This window comes from Engraulis encrasicolus, chromosome 14 (assembly GCF_034702125.1).
Source record: "Engraulis encrasicolus isolate BLACKSEA-1 chromosome 14, IST_EnEncr_1.0, whole genome shotgun sequence".
NCBI lineage: Eukaryota > Metazoa > Chordata > Actinopteri > Clupeiformes > Engraulidae > Engraulis > Engraulis encrasicolus.
The window spans coordinates 41294197-41317567 of record NC_085870.1 but is presented as its reverse complement, the minus strand read 5'-3'; the positions used below and the strand labels follow the sequence as shown (position 1 = coordinate 41317567).

Genomic DNA, 23371 nt, shown 5'->3' with positions numbered 1-23371 from the left:
ACTCCAAATGTTACATTTGTGTTTACAGAAAGTGTTCAACCACCTCTGTCTTGCATCCTCATGCATAGCCAAAGTGCCCTTGTAAGGCCAGGGTTACGTACAGACTGTCCTTGTACATTATTAATTATACAGTACGCTACTCCGAATAAAAGCATCAGATAAATGTGATGTACTGAGTTGAATTGTAATGCTACAGTAATCAATCACTGGAAACTAAAAGCACCACCATACCAATGGACCAATGGTCCATAGAGAACACAGGGGTTATTTCAAGTGCATGCTTAAGTCCCAAACTAACAAAAAAATATCCAGAGAAACCACACATCTTGATTCTGAAGCTGTGTTGTGTTTTATCTAAAAAAAAAGGCATCGAACCCCTCCTTTCGGAAGGTTAAACTGCCCATGTAAATGATGCACCTACAGTAGGCCTGGGCAAAAAATCGATTCGAATCATGAATCGAGTTGGCACATCAAATCGATTCTTTTTTTGTATGTGCACGTATCTTCCATCCCATACAGCATCATGAACATTACACAGTGCACACTCGCTTTGTTCAATTGTTTACAATGACTGCAGACTTTACTATTATTCAAGTTTTGTTGAGGCACTTGATAATTTAATAATATACAAAAGTTATTTAGTTATAAAAAAAGTTATATAGTTTTTTTTTGACGTGGGGAGGCACTTGAATCGTGAATCAAAATTTTATTATGAGAAAACTTTTTTGTGATTGAAAATGGCCCACCTCTAGATGTGCCTGACGTAAGGCCCAGCATGCCTTACCTCAGTAGAGCACTGAGGGATGATTAGGCAAGGGGAAAAAAGTCACTGTCTGTCCCCAGTCACCAGTTGAAGGCAGTGGATAACAGCAGCGAATAACAAGTGGGAGATTAGTAGTAAATAAAGTATTAGAAGTAAATGTGTGTGTGTGTGTGTGTGTGTGTGTGTGTGTGTGTGTGTGTGTGTGTGTGTGTGTGTGTGTGTGTGTGTGTGTGTGTGTGTGTGTGTGTGTATGTGTGTGCTCAGTGCTACCAATACTGTATGAGGCTTCGGTATGGAGGTTCACTAACGTTCCACACCACACACTGCTAGCTAGTTGTCCTCCGTTCCATACAGTATGTGTTCGTCTCTCACCTGACTCCTGGTCTCCTGCGCCCTTCCTGCCCATCTCATCCCGGTGTTGCCGCGCCGCCGTCTTCTTCTCCAGACCTGCGGACGTGGCAAGAGAGTGCGTTGGTAAAGGGACACATTAGTCTCCGGCAATTAGTGAGCCACTAATCCAGCCTGCGTACGATTACATGGAGCCGCTAGGGACCTCATCAAGAGCACAACACAGCACAGCCCAGCACTGCGCCGCCTCGACAACACCCGGCCCAGTAAAACAGGGATACTTAATCATCCTCCCAAAGTAACAATTACTGGCGGACAGATTTTGGCTGTCACAGAGACCTTGACTTGCTTGCTCGCTCGCTGCCTGCCTGCCTGCCTGCGACAACTTGATGTGTAATGAGTGCTCGTTAAATAAAGGATGATTAAGGGACGCTTGTGTTTGCTTCATTATCTCCGAGCAAACACTAATGTGAGGTGAGAACACACTGTGTGGGTGCTCAGAGAGGGAGAAAAAACGAATGTGGGACAAGTTGACTTTCAAGGTGCGAGCTGATGATGGTCTAGTACTGAACTGTGCTTGTTTGTAGACAAGGTGTAATACATCAGAACACCAATAAGAGAAAGAGAGTGTATTTTACAAGTTTTACACATGGTTGCCAAAACAACATACATGGGTAAAGTAAGGCAAATAGCTCTATCCATAGGTATGCAGATGACATGCAACTTTACTTATCAATGTTGCCTAATGACTATGACCCCCTTGGTTGCTTCTGTGACCTCCGATCTCCAAAACAAGGGTGCAGCTTCACAACAGATGAGATAAACTCCACAAACCAATTCAGGTAATTATAGAACAATTTCATATGTATGTCTACATGCAGTGTACAGTAATAACTTCATGTGCATCTGCAATTATAAATGCATGTGTGTCTACAAGCCTAATTCAATAAATTACCATAGCTATGCTGATGACACCCAACTTTATCTAGCCATGTCACCTAATGACTATGCCCCCCTTCAATCTCTCTATGATTGCATTGACCAAATTAACGACTGGATGTCTGAAAATGTTCTCCAACTGAACACAGACAAACCAGAGGTAATTGTATTTGGGGGAAAAAAGGAAAGGGACAAGATTGCCACTATCCTTGAAACTAAAGGCTTTAAAAGCAAAGGACACTGTAAAAAATGTCATTATCGATAGTGAACTCAACTTTAACAGTCACGTGAAAGCCATTACTAAGTCTGCTTTTTATCATCTTAAAAACATTTCTAAACTTAAGGATCTTAGGTCAAAACGAGATCTAGAAAAATTAGTGCATGCATTCATTTCAAGTAAAATTTACTACTGCAACAGCCTTTTCACAGGCCTTCCAAAGAAGACTATCAAACAGCTTCAACGTATCCAAAATGCAGCTGCAAGGGTTCTTACAAGAACAAGAAGATTTGATCACATTACACCGGTTTTAAGGTCCCTGTAAGCTATAGAATCGACTAGGGGTCGACCGATACAGGTTTTGTAATGGACGATGCGATACAGATTTTTTTTTCATCACCCTTGGCCGATACCCGATTTCCGATACCCGATATTTGGGGCCGATATGGGTTAAAAAAAAAGGTTACAAAATGACAAATATTCCCGGTCTCAAGTTAAAAGTAAACATTCCTTTAACATTATCAAATTGAGGTAGAACTTGTAACATTTAAACACCCACTCTAACAATCAAGTAATGTCTAACAATGAAGTAATGAAAAAATTAAGTGTCTTGGTGCTTTTAAAAAAAAACGAATGACATAAAATAATAAATATTGCATATCGGCCAAAACCACTCGTGTATCGGCCGATACCGATACACTTAAAAAATGCAAATATCGTCCCGATACCGATAGCGATACCGATATATATATCGGTCTATCCTTAGAATCGAATTTACTACTTGTGTTCAAATCATTAAATGGGTTGGGGCCCACCTACATAGTGGATATGTTTCAGCTGTACACACCAACTAAGCATCTAAGGTCTATGAAGGAAAACTTGCTGGTTTTACCTCCTGTCAAAACAAAGTGTGGGGAGGCAGCCTTTAGCTACTATGCGTCAAAGCTTTGGAATCAGCTTCCAGAGTAAGAGAAAAACGCCCCTACTGTTGATAGTTTCAAGACCAGACTTAAGACAAAGCTTTTCTCTGATGCCTTCTCTTAGAGATCAAAATGTTTTTGATGTTTTTATGTATTTGTTTGTTGCTTTTATCTTTTTATTTCATTTTCACCTGTCATGCCTTATGCTTTTATTTTTATTTTATTTCAAGTTATTTTATTTTACATCATTTTTATCTTACTTTACTGTACAGCACATTGAATTGCATTTATGTATGAAATGCGCTATACAAATGAAATTGCCTTGCCTAGCCTACTGTACACCGGTCAATGACGTTTTAGTAGTAGCACACATCAGGCTGGCACAACCACATCTAATGCCACTACTGTACGGATATACGTACATTTTCGGTAACACTTTACTTTGGCGTTACATCTATTAGCACCTATACATACAATGTTAATGCCTGCATGAGTAACTTGTAAGGCATGTACTGAGCAAAAGCAAAGGCCTACTAGGTCCTTACTAAGTTTAAATTGGTAATAAATCCCTTATTTTGCATGAACAAGACATGCCTAACAGTTTGATTTTGGTGAGTACTGTACATGCCTTACAAGTTACTTATGTATGCACACTGTATGTACAGTATTAGTGCTAATAGATGTAACACTAAAAGAAAGTGTTACCAAATTTTCTATTTTATAGTGGATGATCTAATAAGAAGCATTGCAGTACATGAATTGCAGTGGATGAATTACAGTACATTGCAATACATGAATTACAAGTTACAAGTTACCAGTTAATTTATGGGCATTGGCTGCAGTTGTACAGCCTGATGTCTGAGCCCTACAAAACATCCTTGACCCACATGCCATGCTGTGTGTGTGTGTGTGTGTGTGTGTGTGTGTGTGTGTGTGTGTGTGTGTGTGTGTGTGTGTGTGTGTGTGTGTGTGTGTGTGTGTGTGTGTGCGCGTGTGTGTGTGTGTGTGTGTGTGTGTGTGTGTGTGTGTGTGTGTGTGTGTGTGTGTGTGTGTGTGTGTGTGTGTGTGTGTACCTGTGGAGGTCTGCTTCAGCTTCTCTGTCTTCTTTTTCCTCCACTTCCAGGGCTTGAAGATGCGGCCCAGGCTGGCCAGCTTGCTGTTGCGGCGGATGGGAGGGGTGCGCACCCCCGTCACCAGGCAACCAGGCTGCAGCCCCCTCTGCTGGTCCATCACATCTACAGCAGGACGACAACCACACAGACACTCAGAAACAGTCCACCACTAATACATGTTTATAACTAATAAGTCAGGTTTATTTCCCACAGCACATTTACATATGGCTGGGCTACACCAAAGTGATTCGCAACAAATACGTCACGTGAGCCACAGAAGGTTTTAAAAAAGGGAGGCAATTAAGTAAGGGTTAACGTTCGGCGAGAAGGTCGCTACCGTGGAATAGCAGCACGACAGAGAGAATCTTTAGACCCCGACGCGGAGCGGAGGGGTCTTGTTCTCTCTGAAGTGCTGCTATTCCACAAAGCGACCGACTCGCCGAAAGTTAACCCGCTTATTATATGGATATACTTAAATGATTAACACATGCGGGGACATTTCTTTAGACCTATTTAATGTTAAGATTGTTGCCGCGCAAAACAAAACAGTGCCGTTGTGGAACACCGCTAGGCAACAGCTAGGTAGGCTAGCCAGGACAACAGGTGTTGTCTATCACAGCAGCTGATTAGAGTGACAAAAGACCGGACCCCCTGGGGAGTGATATGAAACATTCGCTTTATCCACTGACTTTACAAGCCAGGCTTTAGCAGTGAACGTCTTGTTGCAATTGACAGCGGTAGCCAGGACAACGGGTGCTGTCTATCACAGCAGCTGATTAGAGTCTTGTTGAAAAGTCGCTTTAGCAGTGAAAAGTCTTGTTGCCATTGACAGCGGTCTGTTATAGACCAACCCGTCCGTTATCGAAAAATAACAGACGTCCGAACGTTGGGGAGCCCCGTTGAAATGAATGGAGCATTTGACAGATGACGTCACAACCATATAATAAAATAAGATAATACGCATCGCATCTACCAACAATAAGAGGTGGCCAAAGTAAAAGTTAAAAAAATAAGACCTGCTATTGTTTCCCTCTAACACTAGTAACTTCACTGACTAACCGGTCTATAGTTACTATAGAGTGATGTCCCTGATTCTCTGCTAGTTGGATCAAATTTGGGGTTTTCCTGTTATATTTTAGGGCTTTTTTCAGTAACAACAATGTCTACCCACCTCAGTAGGTACAATGGAATAACTGGTGGAACTGCTATGTAATATCATGTGCTAGTGTTGTACTTACACCAGGAATTTACTTATACTTTTACTTTGGCCACGTCTGCCAATAATACATTAATGATACCCAGTTATACCCAGTTTGTAGTCACTGATTAACAGTATGAATTTGTTGTTTGCTTGTTTGCTTTTTTACAAATTTCCCAACTCTGCTTAGCCCTGCTACTAGGGCTGTAACGATATTGGATCGAACCGAGAAATCGCGATACTCAGTGTCACCATACTGTATCGTGATGTAAGAAGGCAGTATCGTGATACGCCCTTTCAAAGTTGTCATCCTTCAGTCCAGAAAACATCCATATAATTTGATGAGCTAGTGCTTCCCAGCTTCAAATGAGATACATTTCAGAAATCGTGGCGTGTATCGAACAGTAACTCAAAAATCGTGATACGAACTGAATCGTAAGTTGAGTGTATCGTTACAGCCCTACCTGCTACCATCTCTTGCTTGCTGACCGAATGGCTAACTGTCCGACTGACTCACACCAGACTCAGAAACTATTTTAGTCAACTGACTCAGTTACCCAACGGTAGCCTTTCCACCACCTAATCAGCTATTTTTAAAATAAGCTGCATGCCCGGTACACTCCACACACATTACCACCGCCACTATTTCCATTCCTCGCTAACTCAATCATGACATCACACTCAGTCAGTCAGTAAGTCAGTCACGCGGCTCTCTGTCAACCTGCCCAATTTTCCTCATAACGGCAAAACATCTTGAATTGTGTAGTGTGTGTGTCTGTGTGGATCCACTGCGATGATACCCATATTTCTCACACGCAAATGTACAGTAACTGCACTATTGCAACTCTGATGTAAGGGGGGATAATAATGGAATGAAAATGTTTTAAATGATCAGTCATACACCACCAGCAGCAGCAGTAGACTCACTCAAAATGGAATGCACATCTGGGTGCCCAATTTCCTCATTACGGCATGACAGCCTAAAGTGTGTACTGTACTGTGTATTTCTGGATCCACTGTAACAACGCGATGCCCATATTCTTTGTGTGCAAATGTAAAGCGGCATTATTCCAACTCTGCTGATTTAATGGTGTGTTTTTAATGGGAGGAATATGTGAAAACGAACAGCAGTAGCAGCGGTAGAGATTCACTCAAAATAGACTGCACATCTGGGTCGTTCCCCCTCGGGCGAAACACTTGTGTTTAATTAAAAGAAAGAGCTGGAAAAATAACTGCCATCTGAAAGGTTGTCTTTTTTTTCTTGCCTTTTGTTTTCCCATCTCTCTCCCTCAGCGTGCACTTCAAGCCCCTGTTAGTCAATATTTTAGCACCACAACTTTATACTCAGAACCTTCAGAGTTTAGAACACAGGACGAGCACTACTAATCTATTCAGCTAAGAAGCTTTCCATTCAAATCAACATGAACTAACTTGATGCAGCCTGATAATGCACTGTGCCTTGCTATAACTTGAAAAAGCTTAAAGGAGTATGCCACTATTTTGGGGCTTACTACAGTTAAAATCGTTGGCTGGGGTTTATAAAGGTGGTAAAGTGTCTTATTTTTCATGTTAAGCGTTGTCTTGCTTTAAGACAAGTTAAAAGAGGGAATATGTCGCTAAGCTAGTGAAAGTCAATGGATCCGTGTGGCATTGTAGCATGTTTAACTGTATTAAGCCCCAAAATAGTGGCATACCCCTTTAACTACCATAATACTAAACGACGACATCACACACAGTCTTTACATTAAAACTTGCTCATTACCATTGTGCCTTAATGCCGATAATGAAGCACATTTATTGCAAAAGAGATGGGGCGCCTGCCTTGGACTGTCCACTCTTCTAACTTTTGTTTTCTTCACCCAAAGAGCAAGACCTTCAAGAATCCTGTAGCCCTCCCAACTTCTGTGCTTTTCTCTTCATTCCGTGTACCACTCTCCATTGATTTCTCCTATGACTAAATAAGCTCTCGTGCTTGTCTTTTGTCCAACCTCAACACTGCACACAGAGTGTGAATAAACGAGAAGGAGGAGGAAGAGGATGATGATGAGGAGGAGGAGGAGGAGGAGGAGTCCAGGAGGTGCCAAGGTCCTGTACTAACCCTGTTAACTCTGCTGGCATGCAAACGGCCTTGTCATGCAAGCCGCTGGTCAGTCAGTCAGTCAGACACGCTTCCCTCTGTTTCCCCCTAAGGCTGGGCTAGCTAGCATGGGAGCAGCATGAAAGCTTGGAAATTAGGGGGTGTACTGCACACACCACAATGGAGATAATCCAGGAGTGCGTTTCGACAGCGTTGTTGCTAATTTACTGGGTTGCAATGCAATTTCCCATTGACAACCTACTAAGTTGCTAACTGGTTAGCAACAATGCCTTTGAGAAAAGGGGTCCAGGTGGCAGACAAAAGTAGCAACTAGTGAGCGAGAGTAGAGTGCACACTGGTTATGCTTTAAATATATTTTATTAACTATTGGGACCTCGTGTCGGACCTTCGTTAGAATCCTCATGTTGGAGCCTCTTCCTGCGGTCCCATGGAAGATCCAACATCAGGATCAAAATGTTGCCTTGAAATCAAGTAATACATGTGTTTTTGGAGCATACAACCAGTGTGTATGCCTCTCTCTCACTCAAGTGGCATGAGAGTTGTAACAGCAGTGTGACTTCCTGCTTCACAACAGAGGGCCCTGTTCATTGGGTAACCTCTGCCTCTGCCTCTGCCTCTGCCTCTGCCTTTGTCACTGTCTCTGGGCGGGACTGGGGGAGAAATAGAGCCCGGGCACTATTGGCTTAAAGGGGCCCCTCATAATTAGTGGCGCAGAACTGACTCTCCGGTGGGCCCCGCAGCCTCGTGGGCCCCTATTTTCAGAAATGTAAAAAAAGATATATATATATTACACTTCTGAAAATAGGGGCCCCAGAGGGTGCCGGGCTCATCGGGAAATGCCCGCTATGCCAGATGGCCAGTCCAGCCCTGTCACTGCCTCTGCTGTCTCTGCTTGCTGCTCATGTTCTGTGCTACGTCTGATGGTGATGATGATGATGATGGCAGAGGCAGGGACAAAGGGTGGCATTGTGCTGGCCTGGCCTGTGCTGTGCTGCTGCTCACATCATGGGTCTCCACTCCGGCAGACCTGCCATTGCCACATTCAAGAACAAGGACAAGTAAAGCACATAGAGGCATGACTGCAGTGCACACAACTGTTTCAATCTGTGTGTGCACGTCGCGCACACACACACACACACACACACACACACACACACACACACACACACACACACACACACACACACACACACACACAGTCACCTACACAGTCTCTCTGTAATTGTATCAATCCCTACCTCCCTACCTCTCTCTCTCTGTCTCTCGCTGTCTCACAAACACAGTCGCTCTCTCTCTGTCTCTCTCACTCACACACACACACGCGCACAAGTATGTGTACACACACGCATGCACACGCTCGTCAATTACAACCAGCTAATTCACACACACACACACACACACACACACACACACCCACACACACACACACACACACACACACACCCGCACACACCCACACACACACACACACACACCCGCACACACTCACACACACACACACACACACACACACACACACACACACACACACACACACACACACACACACACACACACACACACACACACACACACACACACACACACACACACACACACACACACATCAATGACAATCAGTAACTTGATGAGAAAATGAGCAGCGGTAGTGATGGGAGAATCTGTTAATCACACTGCACACACACACCCAGGACAATCAGCAGCTACTTGGGGGGCAGGAAATCAAACAAGGCTACAGCATTGACTCACTGGACAATCCAGTCCACACAGACTCACTGGACAATCCAGTCCACACAGACTCACTGGACAATCCAGTCCACACAGACTCACTGGACAATCCAGTCCACACAGACTCACTGGACAATCCAGTCCACACAGACTCACTGGACAATCCAGTCCACACAGACTCACTGGACAATCCAGTCCACACAGACTCACTGGACAATCCAGTCCAGTCCAGTCCAGCACCAGAGACGCCGCTCCCCCCAGTGCTGCAGTGGCAGCGGCTGTAGCCTGGATCCTAACATCTGACACAGAAAGCAAAAGCATCCTCTCCCAGTTGGGGGATGGACGGACTAGATTGTGTGTGTGTGTAGACAGTGTGTGTGTGTGTGTGTGTGTGTGTGTGTGTGTGTGTGTGTGTGTGTGTGTGTGTGTGTGTGTGTGTGTGTGTGTGTGTGTGTGTGTGTGTGTTGGGGGGGGGGGTACACTGTGTACACATATATGTGTGTGTGTGTGTGTGTGTGTGTGTGTGTGTGTGTGTGTGTGTGTGTGTGTGTGTGTGTGTGTGTGTGTGTGTGTGTGTGTTAGTGTGTGTAGTGGTAGTAGTATAGTGGTAGTGTGTGTGTGTGTGTGTGTGGGGTGGGTTGTAATTTACACTGGAGGGCTTCCCATGGATTAACTCTTAATCCGCAGCCCGCTAAAGACCCCCCCTCATGTGCCAATCCATCTCTTTTTCTGGGACCTGCCTTTCAATCTGCATGCCATGCCTCAAACTCATTCCTCCGCACACATACAAATTGTTTGCATTATTTCCTCAATCTAATCCATGACAGAACCTTCTTCTGACCGTATGTGGACTTCTTCAGATTCTCTCCTCACTCATTCTTCTGATTTCAGCCTTTGTATCCTCATACTGCCATTCCGCTTGTGGAACACAATGTAATAGTCATTGAAAACGCTTAACTACCATACTACTGGCCCTGCTGTGGCCTAACTGTAGGGCACTGGGTTACTACGCCGCCGACCCGGGTTTGATTCTGCCGTCATGATCCTGGGTCATTGATCAGTCCTTCCCTGTGTCTCTCTCCCCACTCATTTCCTGTCTCTTCTCTACTCTCCTGTCAAAATAAAGGCAAAAAAGCCCTGAAAAAAACCCTACCATACAATTAAATTACTACGACGTCATCCGATTATTAAGTAGTATAACATTACGACTTGGTTATTGGCATTCTGGTAACAGCAGATTTATAAACTGCTGCATCTAACCACTGTCAGCCAGTGCACAGCTCTGCCCTGGGAGAGACCCATCTGCAACCCCCAACCCCATCCCCCCAAAAAACCAGCTCGCGGATGCACAGATGTGCACTTAATAACCCTCATGCATAGGCCAGAGGTAGAAAAAAGGGCAAAAATGTTCAAAGTGAGCTGCTGCCATGATGCCAGTAGTGTGGGGAGGGGGAGCTAGCTGTGTTGTGCTAGATTTGGGTGCAGAGGATCTGTGAACGAGACAGTGAGTGACAGGAGGTGATTGACGGCTGATGAAACCACGATGGGAGAAGACGACCATCTGTCAGGGTTTCTGACAGACTTTCCAATTTAATCTACATGCAAACTGGAGCCTCATTTCTCTCCGTTTCTTGCTAAACAGTAGCCTGGCTATTGCAGCATAGTTGACATACATAGTTTCTCGGAGGGTGTGCTTAACCCACATCTATCAAATGCCTCTGTATGCTACTGGCTGAGGCTGCTATCAATCAGATCTTTCTGCTGACCCAGAGACAGGCTACACCGCAACGATTTTCACTGTAACTGACCATTTTGCTTATCGTTTTGGCTGTCACAGCCATACGTAGCCGACGTTATTGGTAGCTAGCCATAAACGATAGTTTTGGAGAATGGGTTCCAGAGTGGGAAGATTCAGGAACGCCGTCGTTTGCATTGCCATTGTTACAGCCAAAACGGATTTGTTGACATCTGTGTCACAGCCACATGGCCAAAACCTTAACTACCAGCAGGGCCAGTTTTGGAACAAGTGCAACTTTGCCCCAAATCTGGACCACGGAGCCATTGGAAATGCACAATTGTCACTAATCAGAGAGTAGGGCTGGGCGGTATACCGTTAAAAAAACGTGATAACGGTTTTCACCTACACAAGGTTCACTTTTTGATGAGAGAAGGGTTTTTTTAAAGGTTTTATTCCAAAAAGTGATTAAAACAGAAATGGAGATTAATTAAAATTCAGGATTTTATCTCATTTTTAAATTTAATTTCAGCCTTTTCTTCAGAAACATTGAGATGTGGGACAAAATTGCCACTTATGAAAAAAAATCATACAGAGAACCGTGATATTAATTTTCGTCAAGAAAACCGTGATGCACATTTTTTCCAGAACCGCCAGCCCTATCAGAGAGTGATTTTTAATTCAAGGGACTGACTTGGTCACAAAAGTTCATGCAGTGTCACTGGAAGCATCAGCGGTAACAGCCTAGTAGTAGCAGAGCTTTAGTATTCAAGTCTGGACTCAAGGGTTAGACTTGACTTGAGTCAAGGCCGTTTTGTTATGTTCGTGGACTTGTCTTGGACTCGCTAGTAGTTGGACTCAGACTTGTCTTGGCCACTGGTCTTGCTAAATATGGCTTTTGGACTCTTAATTTTGCTTAGAACACATAGGCCATCACAGATTCTCAGTGGAGCTTGATAGCCAATCACATTCTAGATTATCTTCACATACACAGCTTCTTGTGTCTCCTTCAAACGTTCACGTTACTGCCATTCATCCTTTTCATCGACTTACACAGATTGACATGTGAGTGACTCAGCCTTGACTTGGACTCGAACCTCTTTGGACTCGGTCTTGACTTGGTCTCAATTATTTCTGGTCTGGACTTGGGACTCTACAATCTTGGTCTTGACTACAGCCCTGTCCACTAGTAGCAACGGAGGGGAGCCGAAGAGACCTTATGCAATCCGCTGCACTGGTCTGTGGTGATGCGTTGTGGCAGTGGCCCTACAGTAACTTCCCTGCTCAGTCACTTCACATCAAGTGTTTGTGAGTGGGGGGCGGGGGGCGAGGCGGTGACAGAGACAACAGAGACAGCAGACCAAGAGGGGAGAAAGAAAGACAGAAAGACAGAAGGACAGAAGGGAGAGAGGAAGAGCAAGAGCGCGAGCAAGAAAGATGATGGAGATAGGTGAGAGTGAGATAGGGACAGAAAACCCGGCCAGCAGACAGAAAGATAAATGCTGGGAACAGATAACAGAGGGCAGTTATCTTAAAAACAGGAGTTACAGCAATTACCAGGAAGCAGAGACAGAGGAAAGAGGCAGAGTGAGAGATATAGACAGAGACACTGAGGAGGACCTATAGCGAAAACAAAAGGGAAAAGATTTCTAGAGAGCTTAAGTTATGTAAAGACTCGGAAGGAGAAATAAAAGTTGGAAAGTGAAGGGAATGAGACGAGAGAGGAAGAGAGAGGTAGAGAGAGAGAGAGAGAGAGAGAGAGAGAGAGAGAGAGAGAGAAAAAAACATATAGCACAAGAGGGACAACCAGAGAGAATAGGAAGGAGGGAAGAGAGAGACAGACACAGAGAAACTAGAGGACAGACAGCGAGATGGACCGAGAGATGAAGTGAGAGAGAGAGAGAGAGAGAGAGAGAGAGAGAGAGAGAGAGAGAGAGAAACTGAGAGAACTACAGCAGCCTCCTGTAGAGAATGACGGCCATAAATAGCGTCTGTCTCCCACGCAGTAGTCTGCTGCAGTGAGACGGTGAGGCGAGCCGAGTGGTGCGGTTGCGGTGTGGTGCGGCAACACCTTGCAGATGAGCCGTGGGCTGGGCCTGAAGCCATTGCCTCCATCACAATCACCATCACCACCGCCGCCACCGCTGTTGCTACCGCACCGCCCGCCACTTTCATCCGCGGCCCCTCGCCTCCACATTATGTCACACCTATACCGCCTCACAAACACAACACCACCTGCTCCTAACTAACTATCGGTCCTCTCTCTTTGCCTCTCCTCTCTCACACTCGTTCACACTCTCTGTCTGTCTGTCTGTCTGTCTCTCTCTCTCTCAAGCACCCATCTGATGTTCATTTTCATATGCGTTATATCCTGTGCTTGAACTACCAGATGGAGATGGAGATGAAGATGAGGAGGGTGAGTATGGTGTTGTGTCGTGACGGCCTGGGTAGGGAGGGTTTAGCCATCACAAACATCTGCACGCATGCATGAGTTGAGTGAGTGCAGTGGTGGTAGGAGTAAGCACTCTTGAAGCACCGGCATCATCACCATCCCCACTCTTATCCTCAATTGCACACCACTCGCCATGGTCAATTCATACCCTGTTCCCATGAAACGGTGTGCCATTTTATGCTTGACGGATTTTGCGTGTTATGTGATGCATACGTTTTTTTTCCCGGTCAATAAATGGCTGTGCAACTTCTTATGTGAAAGAAAAGCCCATTGGGAAACTCCAACTCCCATTGTCATTGTGACACAGCACTCCACAGCACACAAGTGAACACTGCACACTGCACACAACGAAATTGCATTTATGCCTCACCCGTGCAAGGGGGCAGCCCTCAGTGGCGCCCCATGGGGAGCAGTGCGGTGGGACGGTACCATGCTCAGGGTACCTCAGTCATGGAGGAGGATGGGGGAGAGCACTGGTTGATTACTCCCCCCACCAACCTGGCGGGTCGGGAGTCGAACCGGCAACCTCTGGGATGCAAGTCTGACGCCCTAACCGCTCACCCATGACTGCCCTCATTTTATGTCACTTATGGACTAAATGTTAGTAATAATATGTGCATAGATGCATATTATGTGTCTACATGAACGACTGCTAAAATTGTCCCCAGACCTAACCCAACCCAAGCCTAATCTGTGAGTAAATGAATGTTTTTTCCATTATTATTTAACAACAAAATCATGCAAAAAATTCAGACCAAACCCATCCCTAACGTTTACTGTACCTGTCACATTGTGTTAAATGGCAAAATCTGTTACATGTAGTACACACACAAAAATGGTTCAAACTGGCATGCTATTTTTACACAATCTCATGACGCCATTATTGGCCTCTTGCAGTCAAAGGCTAAGTACATCATGCATACATGCTAGCCATTCTCAAGCACTTAAACAGCTGTCACTGTAAGAATGCTGAGTCTGAGGGGTTTTTTGTACCTATTACCATGGAACATTGGACAGAACAATATTCCACATCAGATGTGTATCTGGTCGCAGAATCTACTCACAAAATACTATGAAATGAACACTTGCTCATTGTTCATCTCCTGTGTATCTCGTGGGGTTGGGGGGGCAGGCAGGTAGCGAAGGCAGAAGGAAGAGAATCCTCCACTCCACCCCCACCTCCAAAAAAGTACGGGATACAAAAACACCCATCATCCATTCCATACGATTTGCCCGTACTGTAGGACATACCGTTACACAACACACTGTCAGAGGAACAGTGCAAATGTCAAAAACGCTTTGTAACCAAAATTATGTGTGTGTGTGTGTGTGTGTGTGTGTGTGTGTGTGTGTGTGTGTGTGTGTGTGTGTGTGTGTGTGTGTGTGTGTGTGTGTGTGTGTGTGTGAGTAGGAGAGAGAAAGAGAGAAAGAGAGAAAGCGAGAAAGAGAGAAAGAGAGAGAGAGAGAGAGAGAGAGAGAGTGTGTGTGTGTGTGTGTGTGTGTGTGTGTGTGTGTGTGTGTGTGTGTGTGTGTGTGTGTGTGTGTGTGAGTAGGAGAGAGAAAGAGAGAAAGCGAGAAAGAGAGAAAGAGAGTGAGAGAGAGATTTTTAAAGCACAACAAATGCATTAGCTGTGCATGCATTCTTCTGGAATGTTCCACTTTCTCTCCCTTGGAAAAAAAATATATAACTTAGTCTAACGCTCATAAAACATTCAGTCTTTCCATTCAGGGCAAAATGTGGTAATGATGCTCCACAATGCAATTGGCCACCAGCAGCACTTTCACAGGCCTGATGGGGCTCCACAGACTGTACCGCTAGTAAAATGGCGGTAGACCTGTTCTTGTGGTCTTGTTTTAGCCCAGTGGTTCTCAATCTTTTTTGAACAAACGCCCCCTGAACCTCATCCTAAGCCTCCCAACGCCCCCTTGACCTCATCATAAGCCCGCAAAGGCCCCCCTTAGTATTAAAAAATAAAATATACTAATGCACCTCAATGGCAATTAAGTACCACCCCCTCTCAGTTGTATCTTTTTCAATGCACCCCAAAAGCCCCCCAACCGCCCTTGAGGGGCTGTAGCGCCCCCGTTGAGAAACACTATTTTAGCCTGTCTGTAAAGCCTGTGTGGACAGGGCAGGGCAGCAGGGGTGGATCACTTTAAGTACTGCGACCCCACCCACTCCATTAAACACTACTCGGCGGTGTTCACACATGAGCTTAGCAAGGGTGAACAATCTCGTTAAAACACAGAGACGCGTGTGTGCACACACACGCACAAGTGCACGCACAGACACAGACACAGACACACACACAGACACACACACACACACACAAAGGCTCATCCAAGGTTTCTGACACAGCGGACCGTAATGACACCACATTACCGTGCATTAACAATCCGATACGCCCGCGAGCCCACCTCCACACCCTCCTCCACCATTCGGCCCAACCAGCCAATTCATTAGATACCTATCAATACTAATGGGTATGAAATGGCTATTAGGTTGCCTTCTCTGGCTCTACGTGCCTGTGTGTGTGGATCGGCAGTCATCCGTGATGTGGGGGGAAATATGAAATTGCAAAGATGGTGAACCACACACGTGCACAGGCACACACACACACACACACACACACACACACACACACACATACACACACACACACACGCACACAACAATGTGCACATGCCTCCCGGAGCTTTCTTTCTACTAGAGGGGGAATAAAAGCAATGATCACTGACAAAAGAAGCAGTGAGAGACACGTTTCCTCTTGAATACACGGGGAAGCAGGTCAGCTGTCTTTAAGTCTCGTGTGTTGTCCAGCTAAGCAGTCAAGAGTCAGTCAGTAGTATAGTAGTGGGTATTCAGGTCAAGCCTTTTAGCTGATGCTGATGTTGCTGGCTGCCTGGCTGGCTGCTATACTGCCTCTGTTGCAGCCGCAGCAGCAGCGGGACTGAGTTGCACGCAGACCCCGCCTGGGTCAACCTCCCGTTACCATGACGACTCAAAGGGATGCTGCTGCAGAAAAGCCCCTCGGAGGCAGGAGAGAAGCACGGGAGCAGAAGAGAGAGAAGAAGAAGAGAGCGAGAGAGGGAGGGTGGGGGGCTGCTGGATGGAGAGAGAGAGAGAGAGAGAGAGAGAGAGAGAGAGAGAGAGAGAGAGAGAGCGTCTGTTGCCACGCAGAGTGACAAGGAAAGCTGCAACAGCCAATAGCAGCCCAGTTATGCATAATATATCTCTCCTATGCTCTCTATTTTTAATTTGAAGGGGGAGCAGTTTTCTCTAAAAGATTTACAGCGCATGGGAAGTTATGAATGAGTTTCAATCATTGCACACAAACGGGACCAAGCAAGTCGAGTTTCTTTATCATCAGCCATCACACAGTTCAGAATCAGAATCAGTAAATAGAAAGAAAGTAAAAATAAGTGCATATTTGTGGGTTTTGTGGTTTAAAAAAACATAACAAAACAAAGTCACAACGCACTCAACATCTAGTTACTTATAAAACAAACATCTAGTTACTTATAATGCATGACCATTCATTCTCGCAATAATCCCATTCATTCTATGTCAAGAAGGCATGGTAAAGTTCGAATGAAGTTATTAAAAAAAAAATCACTGCCTCAAACAACACATGAAGCCACAATAATCACTAGCCTTGGCACACGACAACGACACAAACATGACTGGCCTTTCACAGCAAGGTTGCCATGCACACCACCAGGCATTCCCACAGGCATGTGCCACCCAGAAACAACTGTGCGCCTCGCGCGAGCACTTAACGACACACAGAAGCAGCAAAGAAGCAGTTCCAACTCCAAACACACTCACATGACATTTCCTCAAACTCTCTGAAGGTGCCTTCTTCAACAGCTTCCGCCTCCCTCTTGTTCGCCTCAAGAGCTCCAATCGCGCCGGCACGCTTCGGTGTACCACAGGGGAAAAAAGAGGTGATGCAAGGCGTGGAATGCCAACGCAAAAAAGGGAGGGGGCAACAGCCGGGGGAGCGCAAAACAACAGTGTCCCAGAGGGAGGCACCGATCGTAGATAACGGAACTTAGCGATACTATCTAATTTATATATCTATAGTAAAGAGTCTAGACTAGGGTCGTGAATTCCGTCCGCGCGCGCACAGAATCCACACGCACGTCAGCTACAACTGGAAGTAATTCACATTCTGACTACCGCACCCACTATCACTCTGTTTTTTCTCCTCCTCATCCCTCACCAATCGTAGTAGCGGCTGTGGAGAGTACGATGTCATAGCTCATGTTTTCAGCTTCACTGCGTGTCAGCGAACAGACCACGTGTTCCAAGCCCGAGAGCAGCCGTGGGTGTCTGCCTCTGTTGCTGGCAGAACTGGCCATTCATTTCAGTAAAGTAGCCCACAGTTAGGCCTATGTGTTTTACGTGGTGGGCAATGCACACTTGTAACTGGAACAATAACAGCCAATCAGGTTGTAAGAAAAAAATAAAAAATAAACTGCATTAATCAGACTATTATTTTCTTAAAAATATTCACTCTGATGTGGGCCTCCTAAATGAAATAGGGCCTTCATTTTGCAGCATGCTTAAAATGAATAATCCTAAACTAATTGACCCACTAAAATTTAAAAATTCAATGTCTGTCTATGGTTATGTTCTAATTAAAAATCACACACACATAAATATTTTATGGGTCAAAATGGGTTTGATAATGCTGCAGCTATTTATTTCGCTCTTTTGTGCAACAGCATTTGATGTTACAATATTCTGCCACCCTTTGAAATGATCTCTGTATTCCAACTAGGGGTGTAAATAATAATCGATATGTATCGATATATTGCGATATAATCTGACGATTGAATCGAATCACATCTTATCGTGGGGCATTCTAATCTTTAGTATCGAAAATAATCGAATCGCTGGCCCCTGCCCAATGCCCAGAGGTGCATCTTGCCACCAGGCAAGGCAGGCAGCCGCTTGGGGCCCCCAAGCCCCTAGGTAGTGAATAACAGCCCATACTGTACTACAGTGGTGGTGATTTTGGTTCAAATGTTCATTGTTTTGCATTTTCGCTTGTGGCCCCACCTGACCCTAGAATCGCCTCTGCCAATGCCCTAGCTCCATAACATAATAGAAGTGGAAAAGTAATTGGAAAAAAGTCTAATCGAATATTGTATCGTATCGTGGGGCATATTTAAGTATCAAGAATAATGGTATTGCATCGAATAATAAGATATCGATATTGAATCGTATCGTCATGGAGGCTGTGATTTACACCCCTAGTTCCAACATTATGAGGGAATTTGTTATTAAGCTTCAAACTCTTCATATTACAGCCCCAGAAAGACATGCGTGCACTGAGTTCTTTCTGGTTTTCTTACTAGAATGACAACTGAAATGGTGTTAGATTATGTTTGCCATGAAACAGGACTGTGTGTGGACTGACATGACTGCAAGTGTCTATAAAACCTGAATTAAAAGATAAAAACCCATAATTACACACCGGCTCTCTGTTAAACACACTGATCACTGAAATAGGAGGTCACCGAGTTAATTAGCATCCGCTTTAGAGCCCGGCCGGCCACAATTGTACGTAGGGCTGGACTAGGGGAGAAATAGGACCCGGGCAATTTTGGCTTAAAGGGCCCCCTTCATAATGAGCAGCGCAAAAGTGACTCACCGGTGGCACCCTATTTTCAGAAATGTAAAAAAAAAAAATTACTTTGTTTTTTGTAACATTTCTGAAAATGGGGGTCCACGAGCGTGCAGGGCCCACCGGGAAATGCCTGGTATGCCAGATGGCCAGTCCAGCCCTGTTTGTACGTACAAGAGCAAAGACAGCCCCCCTGGCCCACACACACATAAAAAAATGAAAAATCTCTGCCATCAATATGGCTAATTGTAGAGGCAAGAGATGTCAAGGGGATTGTTTTGCCGCCATATGTTTCGCAGACGCGTTCACAAATGGACATGCCTAACTAGGCCAGCCAGTGAAATTGATTAGTTATGGTGCAGATTTGAACGTCTCTCTACGCCACCATTGATCTGACTCTCTTAATTGTCATGTTGTGCTGCTTTGACACTGTGTGTCTGTGTGTGTGTGCGTGCGTGTGTGTCTGTATCCATCGCTCTTTTTAAAAGATGAGCTCTTTATCTCAATGTTTGTTGTGACAGCAATCAATTTGTCAGGAAACACAATCCTTTGTGGTGGGCCGCGTTAACGCTTGCATAGGGTGCAGCAGGCTACCAGTACTCCAGGCAATACGATACAGTGTGCCAGTGAGAGGAATTCAAACATGATGAACCCGTCTCGTCTCCCCAGGGAGCAGACTAGATGTAAGTACCACTCAGAAACAAGGGGGCCAGGGTTTCAGATGATGCCTATAACGGCAGCTGCATATCTGTCTCGATAAGCATGAAACTGAAAGATCAATAGAGTGGGAAAGGAAACCCTAATTGCATTAGATATAAACAAGAGATGGTTGATGCTAAGAAAGAAAGATTATATAGCCTGCAGCATCCAAACAGTATATTTCCACTGCGTTGAATCAACACTTAGAGAGTAGCATCAACACTCTGAGTGTTTAACATGACTCCCCATGTATTAACTTCACACTTGCAACATTTAGGCAGTATAGAGAGAGGAGGTAGGCAGATGGAAAGGCTTGAAAGGCTCGCTACTAGATCAGCACTTAAAGTGATACTGTCCCATTTTTTGAAATAAGCTTATTTTACACCTTCTCTTGAGTTAAATAATAGGGTTTTACTGTTCTCCTGTACTTTCAACCGTTTTCTAGTTATGACAGTGCAAATTTTACCTCCAAGCTAACAGTTAACATTGAGTCCTATGAGACCAGTTAGCCGCGAGCTGGTCTCATAGGACTCAATGTTAACTGCTAGCATGGAGGTAAAATTTGCACTGCCATACCCCGAGAACGGTTGAAAGTACAGGAGAACGGTAAAACCCAATTACTTAACTCAAGGGGAGGTGTAAAATAAGCTTATTTCCAAAAATGGGACAGTATCACTTTAAGTCAACACTTAGAAAGTAGCAACAACACAGTGTTTAATATGGCCGCCAAAGTGTTGAATTAACACTGCAACATTTCGACTGGATAGAGAGAGGAGGGAGGCAGATGGAAAGGCTTGAAAGGCTCGCTACTAGATCAGCACTTGTTCAAAGCCAATCAAAACCACAAGGCTTTGCAGAGCTCATCTGAGCTGCACCAGCAATGCCACATGCAGTTCAGTAAGTGCTTTACAATTGATTTTGCCATGCATGCACTGTGTGCTGCTGATGCCACACCTTAACTGAGCGAGGTCGAGGTGCACACAATTGATGGGAGAACAGAGCCCAGAGACCATCAACATGTTATTTACACTGAACATTAAATATTAAATAGTCTGATATTGACTTGTGTTTCAGCAGTATATCGTTCGCTGCACTGCTGGGCGACCCGGAGTTTATCACACTGGCTGAGTGCCCGTGGGACATAGACCGCATGGATACAGACACTTAACATCAGGCTTTGTGCTAAGGAAACGCCGGCTTAAACTTTGGATAATTATAATGACAGTTGACACTGCAAATTTACTACCTTAATATTATGCCACTTTACGGTTGCCATACTTCATCACAAGCATGTGTACAGCATGAGTCGAAATCTGTTAGTGAACTCTGAAACCTGTGCATACAAAATATCTCTCCTGGCTTTACTGACTTTGGAAATAGAAATGAACAGGATAAATGAAATAAAATTCCAAGGCATGATTTCAAGGTACATAGTGATGGAAAGAAGACATTTCCTTTACCTTCACCATTCTGTTTTCTTCAAATGCATGACAACAACTAAGACTAAGATGATGCATCATTATTTTCTTCAGCTCCAATAATTGCAATACGTAAGGAGATTATGTAACAATGTTGTTTATGGGATTGTGTCTAACACTGACGGTCAACTATGACTCATACAGGGAAAAAATGCTATTTTGCAACCTAAAGGTTTTATGCTTTGCGCCTGTGCAACTACTATTTTCAAGACATTTTCTCAAACACATTTAGCATCTTTTGCCTCGTGTAATGTCAAATGATAAACATTCATCTGAGTATGCAGTCCCAAATATACTGTACACAGTATGAAACAACCCTCATTTAAGGTGCCAGTCTTACCAGCCAATGACAAACAATATTGGCCTCTCTCTCTCTCTCTCTCTCTCTCTCTCTCTCTCTCTCTCTCTCTCTCTCTCTCTCTCTCTCTCTCTCTCTCTCTCTCTCTCTCTCTCTCTCTCTCAATTTTGTCAATTTTTGGGTTCTTGGAATAGAGCTGGCATAGTCTCGGGAGAGAGTGAATCAAATGAGTCATGCAGTCACTCTATTCTCCATCCTGAAGGCCTGAAGGCCTGAAGTCTGCATACTGTATATCTGCAGAGGAGAAATGTCAACACCACCAGAGAGGCAGAGAGAGAGCGAGAGAGAGAGAGAGAGAGAGAGAGAGAGAGAGAGAGAGAGAGAGAGAGAGAGAGAGAGAGAGAGAGAGAGAGAGATTGCATGTGACTGAAAGCGGCTGAATGTACTGCATGTGTGTGTGTGTGTGTGTGTGTGTGTGTGTGTGTGTGTGTGTACGTGTGTGTGTGTGTGTGTGTGTGTGTGTGTGTGTGTGTGTGTGTGTGTGTGTGTGTGTGTGTGTGTGTGCATACATGTGTCTGGGTACCAGAGACAGAGAGGGAGAGGGAGAGAGAGAGAGAGAGAGAGAGAGAGAGAGAGAGAGAGAGAGAGAGAGAGAGAGAGAGAGCGAGAGAGCGCGAGAGAGAGATAGAGACAGAGAGAGATAGAGACAGAGAGGCAGCAGGAGAGGATGACATCAAGAGGGATGGAGAGAATGAGACTCAGAGCCAAAGTCAGTGAGTGCAGACAGGCAGGAGGGAAGGTAAGAGAGACCCAGCCAACACTCTTTAACAGGCACCATGTGAGGAGGCACACAGGAGCAGGCAGTAACATCCAGCCGGGCCAGCGAGAGCGAGACACAGACACAGACACAGACACATACTCAGGGATTCCACTGCAAAAGCGATACAGTATACCTCTGCCTGGCTGGGGACGGGGACGCAAGCCAGACTTCTCTCAGGGTGTACACAGCAGGGCCGCTGCTAAGGTTTTGGAGACCCTAAGCATAACTGGTCAAGAGTCCCCCCCCCCATAATTACATAACGTAATAATAATAATAAGCCTAATAACAATAATAATAACAGTTAGCTTGCTGGGATGGAGTAATGGAATACACATTTCTTTAGAGAAAAATGATGGGCCTTTTAATAACTAATAAATATGTTTTGTAATGTAAGTTCATATTTCCATGACGTTTTTCAGTCAATCTCAATTTAGGAGGCCACACTTTGTGGAACCAAATACACCATAGAACATGTTGAGTCAACTCTCTAGGGGTTGAATTTACACTGTGCTATTTATTGTGTACTGGCACAGGCAGGCACACAAGAGCTGCGTCCTTTTAGACAGTCAGAGCTTACAGCTGAGCTAAGCCACTGCACTGCACTGCTTCCTATGGAGGGTTGCTTAAGTCAGTGGAGGAGAGTGACAGGCCACATAATGTACTACAGGCATAATGTTGACTGTCTACACTGGGAGGGATTAGACAAACAATACACCCAAACGATTAGGTACAGACATGCCCACGGTGTCGATACATCCATATCTACACAAAGAGCATGCCCTTATTGATGGGTGATCAATAATAGGGGCAATGGGGTCGGGGAAACAGTAAGATCAGATGTTGGGATATGTATATGTGCATTACCTTTTCTAGACTAGACAAGGCAAGGCGATTTTATTTGTATAGTGCATTTTATACATAGATACAGTT

The 23371-nt window shown here is 44.7% G+C and overlaps 1 protein-coding gene across 1 annotated transcript in view; it reads right to left on the bottom strand.

Annotated features, from left to right (window-relative positions):
• Positions 1-17417, bottom strand: part of phactr3b (phosphatase and actin regulator 3b) — a 73063-nt gene extending 55646 nt beyond the window's left edge. Inside the window, exons 1-3 of the mRNA XM_063215771.1 lie at positions 17340-17417; positions 4261-4422; positions 1136-1210 (exon numbers count right to left, since the gene is read on the bottom strand). Coding sequence (XP_063071841.1) covers positions 1136-1210; positions 4261-4422; positions 17340-17346 — 244 coding nt within the window. The 5' untranslated portion in view covers positions 17347-17417. The remainder of the gene's footprint in view (positions 1-1135; positions 1211-4260; positions 4423-17339) is intronic.
• Between the last annotated feature and the right edge of the window lie 5954 nt (positions 17418-23371).